General features: G+C 38.5%; 1 protein-coding gene and 2 long non-coding RNA genes across 3 annotated transcripts; all 3 read left to right on the top strand.

Annotated features, from left to right (window-relative positions):
- Positions 1 to 7,936: 7,936 nt before the first annotated feature.
- LOC138041716 (uncharacterized) lies at positions 7,937 to 8,755 on the top strand. The gene is made up of 4 exons (XR_011130872.1): positions 7,937 to 8,028; positions 8,229 to 8,291; positions 8,453 to 8,536; positions 8,711 to 8,755. It is a non-coding gene; the product is annotated as an uncharacterized lncRNA (long non-coding RNA).
- Positions 8,756 to 9,356: 601 nt separating this feature from the next.
- On the top strand, positions 9,357 to 10,084 carry LOC138042638 (uncharacterized). Its single transcript, XR_011131055.1, has 3 exons — positions 9,357 to 9,471; positions 9,580 to 9,651; positions 10,009 to 10,084. It is a non-coding gene; the product is annotated as an uncharacterized lncRNA (long non-coding RNA).
- A 33-nt stretch (positions 10,085 to 10,117) lies between these two features.
- LOC138039995 (uncharacterized) lies at positions 10,118 to 13,936 on the top strand. The gene is made up of 8 exons (XM_068885802.1): positions 10,118 to 10,285; positions 10,563 to 10,625; positions 11,449 to 11,517; positions 11,998 to 12,084; positions 12,968 to 13,000; positions 13,124 to 13,157; positions 13,248 to 13,291; positions 13,637 to 13,936. The coding sequence occupies exons 1-8, from the start codon at positions 10,118 to 10,120 to the stop codon at positions 13,934 to 13,936; spliced, it is 798 nt and encodes a 265-aa protein (XP_068741903.1).
- Positions 13,937 to 17,500: the final 3,564 nt, after the last annotated feature.

The raw sequence follows: 17,500 nt of genomic DNA, 5'->3' as shown, positions 1-17,500 counted from the left end.
AATTGGACCGCTGAAGAAATCCCGCATAGACCAAATATGTGACTAAAAGACGAAACATTAAATCTTTTATGAGAATTATATCAGCATTTTTAGGCGTAATTGTGACTTGTTTGAATCTTTCTTTCCCGCGCAAAATCTACAGCTTATTTGTCGCGCCAAGCGGCTGAAAAACGTTGGAACTGGTATATTCTCTGTTCCTACAAGAGAGTACATCCTTTGTATCATAACTGTTAACACCAACCGCGATTTGTTTCTCCGACTCTCGAAAAAGAAGCCTTACCGTGACTTTTATGAGTGCATGAGTGTGACTTGAAATACAGCCAAAGTCCAACGACTGAAACACGGTAGTACTGGTTTCTGTGTGCTTCAGATAGATTTTCTCCATAGCGCTTCCTTGGGTCATTCAATATTACACTTTCTCTGAATTCACATCTACAAATTTCAGCAAGTCCATCGAACCCAGTTTTCCATTGCTCTTTTCTCAGAGCGCATTCATTGTTCGCCGGAGTTAGTTCTCCGGTGTCTGGGCCTTCGTGCCAAAGTGACATTAAATCTTGGCACGTGATAACGTGCCGAAAGGGTATCTATTGGTGTTGTGTGACAGAATGTATTTGAATATCATGAAAGGGTGCTTATGCTTCTCTCAAGAGGTTAGGGCCCGCCCGGGGGTTAGGGAGGGGTAGTGCGTTTTTTTTTCCTTTTGTTATGACCATCTTACTACATCGGAGACACGAAACAGTTTAATGTTTATAATACGCAACCAAACATGGTAGCCCACACCTACCCTGGTTATTCTAGGAGCTCTACGAATATATGCCAAGTGAATATCCAGAACACAAGCAAAATTAGAATCATTAGAATACGTGTCAAACAGGACTGGAAGACCTGGCAGGTCTTTCTTGAAAAATCGCTTTGCAATTTAAGTTATGTTCGAAATAACGTAATATTGAGCGAAACATAAATATGAGTCATTAAGGGTGAGAAACTACATTAATTGACCGAAGCAATCAACGAGAAACCGCGACCACATGTAAATACTTTTTCACTACATTCAAACCGTCAAAAGCTTGTTGATATTCCTATCGGAAACACCTTTCATTTCTTGGAATCAGTTTGGAATGAATAATTTTCAAGAAGGACAAACTTGGAAGGCAATCTTCAGGATGCAATTTTATTGATTGTCCTAAACAATGGACCGTTTTTCAACTATCCAAATTGGAACGATGGCGCAATTTTCAAAGGTGAATTTGTTCATTAGTGGCCGTTTTGCTTACTTAAGAAGGTCGCTATGAAGGAAATACAATTTAAAGGGGCTGTCACGTTGTTTTTGGGATAAATCCGAAGTTATCGCGAGTTATGAACTCCGATATCAAGTAAAACCTCGCGCACACCTTGTCGCACTCATGTTGCAAATCTAAAATCGCATATGTAAATGGGCCTTAAGTTCACCGAAATGCAATCCGTTTCAATCGTTTCCTGTTCGGACTATTCGTGCTCCTTTTCTGCATTGTTATGTTTCGTGTTATATTTTGCAATATTTTCTTGTCCCGTTTAAATTGATGGACAGCTTATATGTCTTTAAACCGTCTGCCTAAACGTCCGCGACACTGTGACCCCCTTAAGTAATGGGGAGGTGATGGTGCAGCTACGTTTTCTTCTTTTTCTGCAAAGGGGCTGTTGTTGGAGCTTGTTTCCTTTTTTTTCCAACCACGACCTGTGAACATGCAAAAAAGTGTGAAGTATAACAGTAATGATGATGAGGAAGACATTGCAAATAATAATTAAAGCTTTTGAGTTTTGTACTGCGTCACGCTCTCGTGTAGCGCATTGTTTTCATCAATTATAGAAATAAGGTTTATGCTGTCCAGGTAGTTTTTCATGTCGATTTTTCTGGATTTGCAAGTATCGAAAACAGCATCTGAGTGGTTCAAAATTACACTACAAGGTCCTTCAGGTGTGTTATAAAAAACTGCAGTGATGGAATTACAAACCTCTGGGCAACGGTTTGCCTTGTCAAGGAGATTCTCCAGGTTTTGCTCCCGCTCTTGCTGATCCACGCCGTCTCTTTGCAGCTGTTTGAGTGGTTTGTGTGGGCGCAACTTGTTCAGGTTCATTTGTGTTTCTTGGCATTTCCAAGGTACTCCTCAGAGGCACTACTCCACTTTTCTCTATAAATTCTCTCATTATCTATGAATTCTGTCCACCAGTTCCTTTCTGCTGTCGTTAGCCTTTTATATTTTTTCACACAATCAATCAGAGCGTCGACTTCCATTATTTTCTTGGTGTCGGGACGTACGAGTGAAGGCACCCCTTCAGGTACTTTTGTGAGTATCTGAAGGCCAGATCCCTCTGGAAGCCAAGATTCCTCATTTGCCCATTGTTTGTACTTCATTATCGCCTCCCTATTCCGTTTTATAAATTTATATGTGTGGGGATAAATATGGTGCTATTCAAGCAAGGTTCGATCCATTTTTTAATGTCAAACATGCAATCCACCACATGGACCTCAGCTGCTGGTGTGTGCGCCTTCCCAATATTAGATATCAGCTCCGGAAGTGTCATGCTGTCTTCGCGTCTAAGCCGTTTAGCGATTCTGCTGAAAAACTAAAAGAGAGAAAAAAATGACATTTAAATATGATTCCGTTTAGATTTGAACCATGGCATCCGACTTGTATTTGCAACTTTTTTCAAAGTGAATACTTCACATCTGCTATGTAAAAGAAAACAGTCCATTTTACACACTTGGTCAACATCCTCGTGGGTGTGTCCAACCATAAGAAATGACAACTGGACCTGCAGCAAAGAAGGATAAAACATGTTCAGTTAATTAACGCTATTTACTATTATTATTATTATTATTATTTGATTCTGTTGAAGCTCTGTTAATCCCTCCGCTCAATTTATTGTAATTTAGGCTAACTGTGTTATGTTGTCCTTTAACATCCCATTGTTAAAGTGGACATTGCAGTTAGCTAACTCCATGCAGTTCAGTGAAATCCCTCTCTCAAAGAAATTACACAATTGCTAATCCAAATCAACTGGTCAATAAGCGCTAACTGCTCTCAAGTGTGCAGGTGGTTTTGCTCTTGATTTATCATGCTCCATGTTCATTGAGCACAATGCGGGAAACAGGCTATACCTTAACGGTCTCGGTCGACAAATGAGCTGTTCCTGTACAAAAACAAACTACTTCAAAAAGATCTTTCTCTGGAACAGCCTACCCTGCAATGCTACATAACAGGGGACTCCTAATTAATGTTTTGTGTAACCATCGTGTTAATTAAGTTTGATACCTACCTCATTCGTGGAAAGGTCTTACTTCTCATGTTTTCAATGTCTTTTAGACACTTTTTCAGTGTATTTTGAGTGACTCCTTTGAACACATGTTAATACTACTTGACGTGAGAATACACGGCGCCTTTCCAAATATTCGGCGATTAACACAGTAAACAAGTTTCTCTTGAAAGGAACTACCTCAAATATATTTTAATCGTGATTGCGCCCCTTCCGATGCCTTTTATGTTTTCCAACGTTTTATACTTACATTTGTTGTTCGTTGTGCAACTTCCTTCTTCGTGCAAAGGTCATCCTTTTTTCCTTGTCAGTTGTCCCTTGCAAGCATAACTTGAGTGCAACACAAACACCACATTTGGTAAATTTGTTTTCCTTTAGAAAAAAAGAAATAAACATGTATTTTTTAAGATGACTTGCCAATTGCTTTCATACCCATGCTTCCCTTTGGGAATAAATGATAAGAGAATCGTTAATATTGCAGCAGGTCAATTGCAAAGTGTATATTTGCTGCAGAGTACCAACAAAGCCAACAAGAATGTCGACAAGAGCAAGGAAATTATGTGTGCTTGCGTTTCGCCCTTGCATTACCTTTGGTATGATGACATTGCGGAACCTTTTCGTCCACATTCTACAAAACGTTGCTATCGAGATCGGTTTAACTCCGGCAGCAATCATTTCCTCAACACAATTATTGTAGATCTCCGTCTTTGTCATACACGTTGGTAGACAAAACCGGTCTTCGTTTGGGATCCGATCTGCGCTGTCTTCGATGTAATCTGCAATCCAAAATAGAAAATAGGAAAAAAGTAACATATGCATGCTAAACTGGCTTCCATTCCGAAATAAAAATTATGTGCTAATTGAAAGAGGTGAGAGTAAACAAAGACCTTGAAACCATGTTTCAGCCTTTAACGTGTTCTGGTTCGTGATCAGTCTCCCTTTCCAAGCGCCCTCTGGTGACAGCCTCCCTTCGTTATCAAAATCTCCGTGCATCCTGTAAAACCTAATTGACAGAAGAGGGAAAAAACCAACCAATGTATATGTTTTAAACATCTCTCGTCTCACAAATGATTTTAACAATCATCGCGTCTGATTGGAACTTGTTACTTTACCGCTTTAGTAATCTGGATCGTTTCGGTAACTCACAGAAACAAACAGTTGTGTGGACAGGTGTTCGACAGGAGAAGGAAAGCTGGGTTGTTCATTATCTTGAAAGTAATTACTCGCGGAAAAAGGAAACCATTAGCTATCAATATTGTTGTCTTCACTTACGTGTTTGGTGCTATACTGTAGGCTTTCATCCATGCTGCCCGACAAACTTTCTTGTGATTGACCAGAAACGTGTACTGCCTTTTTCCATTGCAGAAGAATTGGTTTGTTACAAAAAAGTTTAGGAGGAATGCTCTTTGATCCTCCTCGGGGAGCTGGCGGAATTGTTTTCTACACTTAAGGATGTCTTCCTTTGCAAGGATTTTGTTCATGCACTTGTTTTTGCAGCACAGATCATTCGTGCACGCTTCAATAGCTTCCACTGACAATGCCTTATCCTTCCGCTTCGTATTTGGTAAACGCTGCGAAACACAAGGAAAATCACGGTAGTCACAAATTGACAGTGACGATGACGATAACTCGGATAATAAAAACAAAAAAATGATGAAAAATTGTCACTTATGTTACGGTGAATCGAACATTGGAGATCTTACAATTAATAATAATAATAATAATAATAATAATAATAATAATATTAAGGAGAAGGAGAAGAAGAAGAGGTGGTCAGTGTGAAAATCTCAAACATCAACAGAGAAGCTGTATCCTGAACAGGTAACTGATTACTCTGAATGTATGTGTCATTGAAAAAATCTTGATAGATGAGCTGGATCACCTGCGCGACAGCAACAGCTTGATGTCACGCAGGCACAGAGACAAATGTAAATTAGCAAATCCATGAGTTGAATGAGAGAGATTGGCATAAGCAATCAGTTGATTTGGAACTCACCTTTTCCGCAGTCGTGCTTTGTTTAGCTCCTCCAGCCATTTTGAAGAAAAACTCAAAGTAAGTAACTACCTTAAGTTACCTTTACAGTTGCGGGTTCCTCTCACTGAACTGTAAAAATTAGGAAGTGATACATGTCTTCATCGGTTGTTGCATCATTTTCTGCATTGTAAAGTTGTGTATTACTATGATAGTCTTACCGTTTTTCCGTCAATATAGAGTTGGCAATTGTTTAAATTCATCTTTAAAATGTTGCAAATTTTCTGCACGACGAATATTTTGTCATCCTTGAATTTTCTTGGTATATCAAAAGGGACGATTCTGCCATTCACTGGATGCCTGAAAAAAAACCGCAGCCTCTTAACATCAGCGCTGGGTGTCCGCACGAAGGTCTTGCAATTGCATGCTCCTTGACAAGCACAATCGGTGTCGCTGATTGCCTATTAAGAGACGTGCAAAATTAATATTTTGCACATATAATATACACCATGGAATTTTCTGCGAAATTTACTGTTATGCATCTTCTAACCTCATAATGAGTGCTATTTCTCTTCTGCTTTGATATGACTGCTGGTATGTCTGTGCAGTTTGCACTTCCATGGTTGAGGTAAGCTGTTGGACCCTTCCCAGAATGAAGAAGAAAATTGCTGAAAACGTGACGTCCATTTCTTGTTGCGTTTTTCGTACGGTGCTTATTTTCCAAGACTTTCAAATAAAAGATTACACCTAACAATGCCACAAAGGCAGCACAAAAGAGAATGACTGGCGCCATGGTATTCACCATCGAACACTATAATAAGAACAACCGAATGTTTCGAAGATACCCGCTCAAATTTGGGCGCCAAATGTCATCCTACCAATCACAATTGAAAATGCATCACAATTAAAAAAGTGCTCTTTCCTAATTGTCAAATTATTACACGCGCTAGAAGTAAATTATTCAACGTACATGTATGTATTAAGAGTGATGGTGATTGGATAGGCTTATCGTTTTTAAGCGAGACAAAAAGTTTTTGCTACTACTTAAGAGCTCAATAGACGAGGTGTTTTCAAAGTGTGTACCCAAAGTAATACCTCACCCTTTTACTGAATAGGACCCCTGTTCTGTCATTCTCTTTAAAGGGCCCATCTGCAGATGGAGTCAGGCAGAAAAAAATTTTAGGATTAAATCATTAAAAGACGACAAAAATGCTAAAAGCTGAATTCAACGCGAGCAGCAGATATTAAGGATGAAAATCGAAGAGTGTGCATCTTTTCCTTTTTGTTCCGCCTGTGTTGTTTCATTATCATTAATCGCGTGCTTGCATGATATCGTGGACAAATTTTATCATTTGAGTTGGGACGAATGCTCTTGAATTTCACCGTCTTTCATCTTGCACTTGTGCAAACCGGATACGAAGAGCAATCAATTGAACACCGTCATTGCCACAATCACGAAAACACGCCTTTATAATCGATATAAGAAGGGATCTTTGGATTCTTAGGCCATTTCGAATAGTACTTTAGCTGAGAGACAGAGCTAACAAAATCGAAACGTGTGTACTCTTCAATAATGAACACCGAAGAAAGCCGAACCAGTATCCAACGACATGATGCTTGCCCACCGGTTAGTTTCTCAACAAACCCGGCGATTGCAGCGACCAATACTTCTTCACCGATCGGCGTCAATGCGTTTGGAGCCGACTCATACCAACTCCAATTCCCTCAAACATACCCTGGAGACATTTTCACCGCTGAACACAGTAGTTCAGTTCGTTTTTATCCTCCAGCCACGAAGAGTTATCCCTTGAATGTGAATTACTCACTTGCTCCATATCATCACATGCCAAGTGCGGGCCTCGATTTTTCTTTTGTCCCTTTTCAATCGCATGGTGCACAACCTGGTAGCTCTAGCCATTCTCGAGTGCTGGCACCTAAACCCCCACTGGACATACCGGGCACCGCATCTTCATTCGAGGGACCAAGCATCAGACAGCCGCCGGACTTCATTGAAACTGTACAAAAGATTCGAACTCAGCTATACATAAAAGCAGGTTTGAGGGAATCGGAAGAGCTACTAGTTAAACCCGAGGTCCATACTATTTGGCGGAGGGAGGTCATAAATGCATGGAAACCGGTGAGTTACTTTTTATCGTGTTTAAACTTAAATATTGATTAATGGGTAACCCTACTAGATATGCACTCTCTGGTCGATGACCAAAAGCAAGTGAAGAACTACTGTCGCATCTTTTTACGTAGTGAGTTGCAGATAATTAATTTTGTGCCTTTGTCTTACACACTAATTATTGTCTTGAATCGCCCAACATTGGCCCGTCACTAGACGCAACGAAACGAATTTATCGATTATCTACATTTGCAGACTCTAGTTTATAGAGCTTGGAGTGATTTGTTTCCCGTAAAACACACGAAAAGTGAAATTCACCAATGCTCGATATGTTTTTTTTTTTCATCAATAGCATTCAATGGCCCATTACATGATGGTGGCAAAGCTATCAAACAGATGTTTTGCCTTAGTCTTGAGACTAGGAAAAGAGAAGAAAGTCACACAGAGTGATTTTCTAGATCTTTACAAAAAGTCAGAGGAAGTTGGTCAGAGGAAGTTGGTTAACGTAAAATTAATGTGAAGGTGGTCCAGTCTGGGCTTGTGTGCAGCCATTAGAAAAAACCTTCATATTTCTTTGTTATAGAGGGGAGGAAAAGAACAGATCAGCAAGAAGAAGGCAGAAGATGAGGACAAGGAGGTTTGACTGATCAGTTCGATTATATAAACTTTTATTCTGAGGAAAGAACGGTAGTGATATCGGAAGAACGCGATCGCCCCAGGTTATCCAAAAAAACGAATGTTAGTGTGCTCAGTAGAACATGAACCGTAAATGACTATTCATGAATGATACAATTGGTGCAAAACAGTATGATTGACCTTCGGACAAATTGTTCACAGATGGCTGAAGAATTGGCCCGGGTCAGGCGGAGAAATGCTGAACTCCAAATGAAGCTTGAGCAAGTAAGTTGGAGTCTTGTACAAATTACGTTACTTTGCGTTACTAATTCTCCTTGCCCTTTCGTGTGTCATTTTCAACGGGAAATTGCTTTTCTTTCTTTTTGATCCGATCGTTTCATCTTGTTACCAGTTCAGAAGTTTAATAACCCTTCCATTTGTTTCAGATTATAAAGGATCGTGACACTGAACGAAGGAAAGCAAATGAAATGATGGTGAAGTTGAAGTAAATAGGAAAAGAAAGACAGGAGGTAATTTGAATTTTTTATAGATTGCGACAAACACAATTCACATCGTCCTTGCGAAGTTTTGGAAGACACCTCTGAAGTTAATTACGGGGAGGTGGCATGTCCATCAAACGTTATCACCTCATTCGGAAATATGACAACTTTGATTTGTCGTCTCTATTTTTTTTAAATCTTCAGGAATTTGTGCAGTATAGGACAGACATCGACAATCTGATAGCAGAGAAAAATGAGCTATCAGCAAGCTACACAAGTTCCGCCAAATATAATGTGTTTGACACCCATGAAATGTCGCCGTCAGAAGTGAGCGTATATTAATACCTAATACAGAGGGTCTAATTAGCAATTTTGAAATCGTATGCTCTTGATAGACTAGAACCTTAACATCCAAGAATGCTACGAGTCTTCGGACACTGCGGAACAGTTTGAGTCAGTAGTGTAGAGATCATTCAATAACATTTTGTAACATATCAAGAGAAATTTTAACAATACAACTATACTCGAGAAAGCCTGGGTAATGAACGTGAAGGCAAATGCGGTACTATCAAGTGACTGCATCGGATGACTTTTAAGCTTTTAAAGCCCCTTTTTTTGCTCTCTCTTAAGCACATGTAGTTGGATTGCATCTCATATTGATTCCACTGAGGTGCCATGAACACGTTAAGCCTAAACAATGTTATGGGAACTTCAACGAACTGGTTCTTCCCGAAAAACCTTTCTTGAAAGAGGCCTGTCTCGTTTCCGACTTCCACATATCAAGAAAATAATTAAGGAACCCACTTTTTGCCATGTTAGAGTTTTAGTCAAACCCGCCAATGAAGAAACCATTAACTTCTTAGGACTCCTTAAATTCCAAGGTTATAGATGACCACTGGGGCCATAAAGATCACCAAAAATATTTGCAAGGGAAGGCTCCTCGTGGCAGACAAACCACAACAAAGGTTAGTTGTATGTCGTTTGAGGATGTGGCCTTTTTAATGGATTACTTTGTTTGTGCATTGGGCACAAGGACAGTTGAATAATTTTCCCTAAAAAATGTGGCGTTTTAGGAAAATTCTGAACGTGGAAAACTGGCCTTGCAATCGAGTGAAAGTGACATCTCCCCATCAAGCAGTCCAAAGGTTTGTCATTCGATAGACTCAATGATAAACTTAATGAGTTTAGATACAGTAGCTGTGTTAATGCAAAACTGTACATTGAAAAATCACATTTGCCTTACTGTATGTGAAGGTTGATATTCAAGCTTGAATTGAAGGAATTATAATGGCATAAAATTACTTGCAGGATTGGTGGGTGGTATCGTTCCAGTTTTTAGATGGCTTTAAAAATATTGTTTCAAGACCACATACCAATTTCCGTATTAATTACTTCTTAGCCCATCACGCATTGCCTTTCAAAGACTTGAAAGTCTTATACTTCAATGTTTTTTAATCCCTGACGAATGAATAACTACTTAATAGAAAAACTTTGAATTCTAGGTCACTGATCACCATCGAGTAAAAACACACAAAAAAAAGCTAAAAAGGAAGATTCAGTACCAATCCACCCCAAAGGTTAGTTGGGGAACAATTACATTTCCATTTGATAATGTATCCTAATTTTAGACACTCGGTTGTTTGCTTGAAGCACACACACGCACACACACACAAATATCTGTTTGTGTTTTTTTTTAAGGAAAAAAGCTACGATGGCGATGAGGTGTTGCATGTTGCATCTAGTGATAGCGATATACCTTTGTCCTCTCAGATTTCTAAGGTAATTGTGGTTGTCGATAAATCTATCTATGAGTGATGTTTTGCACCAGGCAAAATCAGACTGCATTTGACACAGACATAAGTTTGTTTCACAATCAAGTGAAGTGATGGCTGGTCGATTGCGTGACAAAATACGAATGACTCAAAAGCATGCGATCCCACTTTTACTTGCAGTCTAGGCAAAATTGGCTTTCAGTACTGATCGTAATTTTTCTAATAAACCATTTTGTATGAAAGAGGCGATAACACTGGCTCTTTGTTTTGTTCTTACTATATAGAGTGACCATCGTTACAGAGGCTTTAGCTTGTCTCCGAAGAAAAAGACAAAGAATCAGCGTAAGGTATGCTTGCACCACTATTCAGCCCTTTATAAATGGACAGCTGTTTCCCTCCGTACACGACTTAACTTAAAAATGAAATTTACTTAAGGATACACGCCATTCTAGAGGTGCTTGGCGTGACAATCCAAGACTGATCCGGCGCATGCACGCGAAGCGTGAGACGGTCAGAATAGATCGTTTTCACGTGACGTCATCATTTTCTAAAATCCAAAATTAAAGAGCCACGAAAGTTTTTATCTTCATCAGGCATAAGAGGCGGTAAATTTGCATCCATTTGCAATTTCAAAGCTGAATAGCGTGCTTCGTTTGGAAACCAGAGCATTTTGAATTTCTGAGTTATAGCGGTGCGGACACGAGGCGACGATCGAGTTTATTGAAAAATATATATTTATCTCATGGTTTTGAGCCTTTTTAGAATTTAAAGCATTAGGAAAAGTGCTTTTTTTAGAATTTAAAGCATTAGGAAAAGTGCTTAGGTAAATAGCTGTTTGTTCAGTACAGATGATCACTCGTCTAGATAGCCAAAGTAAGTAACAGATGTTGACACTATTTTCCGGCCGCCATATTGGTGCACCACAGAGGTACACCAACATGGCGTTTTCATACTGGGCTCTGTAAATTTCTGCGAAACATTTCGACGAATATCTGAAGTTTGGGGAAACGCACAGGCCTAAAACTTGGAGAAGTGTCTTCTTCATTTATCTTCTACAACATCACGAATTCTTGACTTTTTCCGCTGGATGGTTTTCGATTTATTTTTGTATTGCGTGAGAGTGAAAACGATCTATAGAAGGTTGACGAACACTTTTCTTTAACCAAACAGGAAATCTTTGATAACATTGTTTCTTCCGATGGACACTCCGAAGATACCGATGACTCCTCGGTTTCCGTGGTAAGCTCTTTTGGACATAAATTAGAGTCTACCCACAGCCCTGTTCTGTTTGGTGAAATATATGGCACTGGTGTATTCGTAAAACAACGGAAAATTAAGCGATGATAGCATTTATTAGACGGCAAAATAAATTAGCTATGACCTGCAGATTTCCAGCGTCCCTTTCATTGCATTAAAGCACAATTGCGTGTTATTTTAATTTTTCGTTAATTTTCGTCCTGCACGAAAACGTTTGTCCTTAACTCTACATTTTTGACTTGAAAATGATACTGTTAACTAAATTTAAATTACAATGGTAATAGCATTTTTCTTTATACCAAAAAACGTCTTGATTAAGTAAAGATAAGAGCACATGGCGTAATCCCGTAATAACCTTGTCAGTGCTCTTTGCTTGCTTGAAAAATTACTAATTTTGCAGCGGCTGTTAAATTTACTTTTGCACTCCTTTTTTTTTTTTTTTTTTTTTTTTTTTTTTTTCAGAAAAATATTCTCACCACAGCAGAGAAGCTGAGAATGCAAGCACACAACACCGAAAAAAAAGAAACAAAACAAGGAACAGCCTCAAAGGTACAGTAATAGATCCTTTTTCACGGATTCTGACGCCATATTGGTTGGTCGACTTTAAACCATTGTAAGTCCATTCAGGTTTCATGCACTTAGATAGCGTGAATATCTTTTAAAACTCACTCCTATTGAAATAATTCTAGTGAATGCTGGTGATCAAATCCACGCTACAACGACGGTAAACGACATTTTTAAATTTCGTTTACCGTAAATGTATCCTTAGTAGATGTTTTGGTGTGTAGTATTTTTACGAGTTGTGCTGTATTTTGACGAGCCCGCTTGGGCGAGTCAAAATACAAACAACGAATAGAAATAATTAGCGATACTACACACCAAAATATCTAATAAGCTGTTTATTATCATATTATTTTTAGGCCTAATGTTAGCTTATAGTAAAGCTTTGGATTGCGTCAGCTATACACCCTCCTGCAAACAACTTGAACTAGAGTCAAACCTGTTCTCCACTGTACAATAACCAAGTGTGCCAATACCAGCTGTACAATATCGTGCAATATGTGTTCTAGTTTCTTGCCTTTTTTTGTAAAATAACTTATACAGTTGCATAATAAACCCCTTTAATCAAATGCGAAGCGAGATGAGTATTTTTCTAATATCCAAATTTGAGCTTTAGGCCTTGTGTAATGATATTTTTTTTCGTTGCGTGAATGATGTTAATAAAATGGCTACACGGATTGTTAATTTTTTAAAACACGCATCTTCGCAGTGTTTAAATTCGGTCAGATTCCCATACATTCACTTTAGTCTAAGCCGTAGTTGCCCCCAACCAATATAACATTGGATTCCGTGGAAAGGTCTATTAAGTCGGAAAATCTCCATTGTCACTTGGTACCTAAAGTGGTTTTCAATTGTTGTTCTCATTTTACAGCCCAAGAAGAAAAACTTGCTGCGGAAATCACAGGTTAGGTTTCTCCGTAAGACTGTCAGAAAAATGAAATCAAGCCGGAGACTGTAAAAAAAAATAACCAACTTTATTAATACGAGCTCGCTAAGATGTTCTTAAATTTATGCCTTTTTTTAACAGAAAAGTTCAGATGCCCGACAAAATCATGCTAAAGGTAACTGATTCAGGCGCTGAGACCATTTTAATTAAGTTTGCTGTTGCAAAACGTATCCTGACTTTTCCCCTGTTGTTCTCAATTATACAGAACTAAAATCATCTGAAACTCCCGAAGCTTTTCAAGATGAATGGGTAGGTGCCATCTTTTCTCTGTATAAACTGTTGGCGGAGACATTTTGACCGTTTCCCCTATCCTTTCCGCCTCATTTATTTTCTAACAACTGCCAATCGTCAACCGCACGTTATCATGGAGTTACTTTTAAGTCGTCGTTGACAAGTAACGAATCTATCAAATTGGTAAGGAGCACCAAAGATAATCTCGAAGTTTAAATCTAAGCAATTAAAGCAATACTCAAACCTTTAAAAGACCCCAAAGTTCTCTCATTTGTCTTGTTGGGATTCAGTGGGTAACCATATAACTTAAAGGGTATCACGTTATCCATAATCAATTTTATTTTCTCTTTGACTTGTTAATAGGATTACGATCTAGGAAAACTTTCAGTGGATGACTGGGTCGCTGTTGCCTACGAAGACAACAAGTACTTTGTGGGCCAAGTAGAGAAAATCAATCTGGAGAGCGCACAAGTCAATTTTTTAACTAAAAGTAAAAACAACGACTTTTTTTATTGGCCTCAAGTATCCGACAGAGATAATGTAGAGGCAAAAGTTATTTTCAGCCCTAAGATAAAAGTTGTTAAAGAGGGCATTAAATACAAAGTGCTAAACTTGGCAGATGTTGCTCGTCTTTACGATGGATCTTCCAAAAAATATTTCTAGTGTTTTTGTTGTTGAATGACATGTGCTGTTAGCATTCTTTTTCTCCTATTTGTCTCCAATTGTACAAGACAGATAAAAAAATAGTGTAGCTGAATCCTGACAATGCCTGACTGCTTTGCCGCGTAATCACTCCAAAACTAAACGGAAAGAAAAAAACCTCTGGCAGGGTAGATAATGACAATGTAACATACATGTATCTGAATTAAAAATCTTCAGTAAGTCTCCGATATGGTCAGTTGGTCTTTGCAAACAAACAGCACACTAACATAACCTTCCCCTCCCTAAACTATGCAGACAACCTACCAGTTCGCAAACTGTCACATGTCATCACGTGCCAAGATTTCACATGATTTGTGCACGAAAGCCCAGAAACCGGACAACTAACTCTGGCAAGCGAAAAGAAGACAATGAATACGCTCTGGGAAAATACCAATGGAAAACGGGGGTTCAATGGACTTGCTAACAATTGTAGATGTGAATTCAGAGAACGTATGATATTGAATGATGCAAGTAAACGCTATGGAGAAAATGTAGCTGAAGCACACAGAAACTAGTACTACTGTGTTTCAGTCGTTGGACTTTCGGTAGACTTGCCGCAATTCGTCTTCGAAAGAGAGCGAGCGAGCAAAATGGAAGGAGGGACGAAGTCCCGAGATGGAAACGGGCTTTGAGAAAGCCTAGACTTTCGGCTGTATTTTCAAGTCGCAATTAAGGTATGTGCCGTGCACTCATGAAAGTCACGGTAAGGCTTCTTTATCGAGAGTCGGAGAAACAAAGCGTGGTTGGTGTTAACAGTTATGATGATACCAAGCATGTACTCTCTTGTAGGAACAGAGAATATACCAGTTGCAACGTTTTTCAGCCGCTTGGCGCGACAAATAAGCTGTAGATTTTGCTCGGGAAAGAAAGATTCAAACAAGTCACAATTACGCCTAAAAATGCTGATATAATTGTCAAAAAAGATTTAATGTTTTGTCTTTTAGTCACATATTTGGTCTATGCGGGATTTCTTCAGCGGTCCAATTTCAGTCGATCAACATGGTTATGATTCACACACGCGAACATTTAATGTACAGAGATAATTGACTTAAACCGCTTTGATGACGGAGGAAGCGGGTTCCTCTGATATGATCACTTTCAGTATAAATTCTCTCATTTTGCTGCTGTGATAATTTTAGAGTTCGACTTTACAAAATTGAAACTAATTTGTTTCTTTTAAAAAGAGTTTGAGTGATTTTAAAACAATTTATGCTCTTGTTTTTTTTAATCTGTTTCAATTACCAACAATTTCAACTCCCTCGTTTATCTACTTTTCGAAGATAGTCATCATTGAGATAATTGAAATGTTTCGTGTAAGTTTCCTTATTTTACATTGGCTAATGCAGCTAATGTTAGCGGCTAACAAGACTTTGGTTATTCAGCATTATTCTGTTACGTGCCTCTTGCTGGTTAGAAAAAGCCCTGTGGTTTCGGATGTGGTTTCAATATTGACAGTAAATTTGAGACTATTTTAGATCGAAATACAACTGCTACGCCACTTTCTGTGTAGAAAATGAGGCACTTTTGAGAGTTCAGTCTTCTAAAATAATTAGTATCGGCGTTTTCCTTTGTGCAAGTGTATGCTGTTGATTTCGCTTTCGCTAGATGCAAGGAAAAATCTTACTAAAAGCTGTGACGTTTGTTTCTGTCAGCGAGGATCGTTTGTGTAATGAAGTTGACCTTTAAGATCGCCCACTTGCATTAAAACAAACCTGTCTTGCTTTGAATAATATAAAATTAAAACCGTTAAAATAATGGGTTTTCCTGCCGGTTGTTTTCAAAGATATTGTATTTTGTTTTGCAAGCGTGCCACGTGAGCTTTTAAATTAGGAAATGGCAACACACACAGTGCTTATTGTTTCGAAAAGAGCATCACAAACATTTTAAGGATTATTTTTCTTATTCTGAAAGGTAATTGGTTGAGGTGGCTAATGTTAGAGGCTAACATAATCTTTGTTATTTTGCATTATTCTGTTATCCAGTAACAGGTTTCTCATTGGTTATAACAAATCCTCAAGTGGATAACATTATTCAAACTTGGGGTCTCCAAATATTATCATCTCTGATTTTAATAATCTCTGATCTTAATAATGAATAATAAATTATAGTACCAATTACTTTGAAATAGTGTTAAACTAAAGTTGTTATTAAAAAGTATGCATACTCCAGCTTTATTACTTCCGTACACACTAAAAATAATTTGGTAGCCCCACTCAGCAGACGATGCATGGTTAGTGTTTTCAGTGCAGTGAACTTCTTGTTACATGCAAATTGAAAACTTTTTCGATCGAAGCCAGTTGAACACTTCCCTTCGTTTTGTGTTATCTTAGTCCCCGAACATTGAAAGAAGTAATATTTCAAAAATGAGTGCAAGTGTTTCATCGGGGTTTCCAAACACGAGAAAACTGATGAAAGCACGAGGCTGTAGGCCGAGTGCTTTTATCAGTGGAGTAAATCAGAGGAGGTAAATCTTGTGCCATTAATATTTAAATTAGGATAACCCTGCATCACAAGGGTTTGACGTTATGTCAAACTCTAGAGTTTGATATTTCATCAAAGTATTGGGAAAGGCCTCTGTCCAGTGTTTCATTGGGGTTTCAAACCACACGCACCTGACCAAATTGGCGTATCCTGATTGGTTCATCGCTTGATGAATTATTAATGAGTTTGAGAAGCTATTGTCGAAGCCATGTTAATCTTGTGGCGGTGTTTTTGAAACTATTCCTTCACGCCTTATCGCCAAGGCCATGCAACGAGTGCCCATTAAATACTGAGTAAGTGTTAAATTTTCAGTAGGAAAGCAATTACAAGAGGCAGAAAAGCCAATAAACAAGAAAAAAAATACACACACTCAAACTAAAGCAGTGAAAAAGCATTTTGCCAACCTGAGGCACAAAAAGAAAACTCATGGAGAAATTAAACAAATTAGCTTGGACCTACTCGAGATATCATGCACAGTACAGTTAAAAACAAAACAAAAACGTAAAGGTGTTAAGATCCTGTTTTATGAGACCATATTCCCAACAGGCCAAAGTGTTAGAAAACTTCATCATCAACACCAGTTTCGAGTTGGTCTTCTTGCTGTAAAATTTGCATATGACATAATTAAAATAATGTTCCGAGGTTCATGGAGGGTTTTAGCAGTTTGTAAAAAGCGTTTTACTTTAGGTACTCAGGGATAGATTTGTGATTATAACGCTCGTTGTTTATGATTAGGTAACAGCCTCTGACAGTTGCATTTTGAATTCCCTGTTCATCCCTTGCTTTCATCATAGCTTTGATTAAAGCTCTTCTTTCAAACTGAATAGCTCGCGTGCAATCCTCTGTTATGTAGGTGTCAGTATAACTACAAGACTGCTTCATCTTACCTTTCTTGGACCATACCGTATCTCTGTCTTCTTGGCTTACAAAACGAGCAATTATAGGCCTATTTTTACCTGCCACTCTACCCGATGTACTGCATGAAAACGGATATGTGTTACATCTGCGCCCAACGCATTCTGAATGATGTTGGTTATAACAGAC

Source organism: Montipora capricornis, chromosome 3 (assembly GCF_036669925.1).
Source record: "Montipora capricornis isolate CH-2021 chromosome 3, ASM3666992v2, whole genome shotgun sequence".
Lineage (NCBI taxonomy): Eukaryota > Metazoa > Cnidaria > Anthozoa > Scleractinia > Acroporidae > Montipora > Montipora capricornis.
This window is presented reverse-complemented; position numbering and strand designations above follow the sequence as displayed.

Coding starts and splice junctions, on each gene's coding strand:
- LOC138039995 (XM_068885802.1), top strand. CDS start 10,118: ATGTATCCTAATTTTAGACACTCGGTTGTTTGCTTGAAGCACACACAC. Junction 13,001..13,123: donor ACTTGCTGCGGAAATCACAG/GTTAGGTTTCTC, acceptor TTTTTTTAACAG/AAAAGTTCAGATGCCCGACA. Junction 13,158..13,247: donor CCGACAAAATCATGCTAAAG/GTAACTGATTCA, acceptor TCAATTATACAG/AACTAAAATCATCTGAAACT.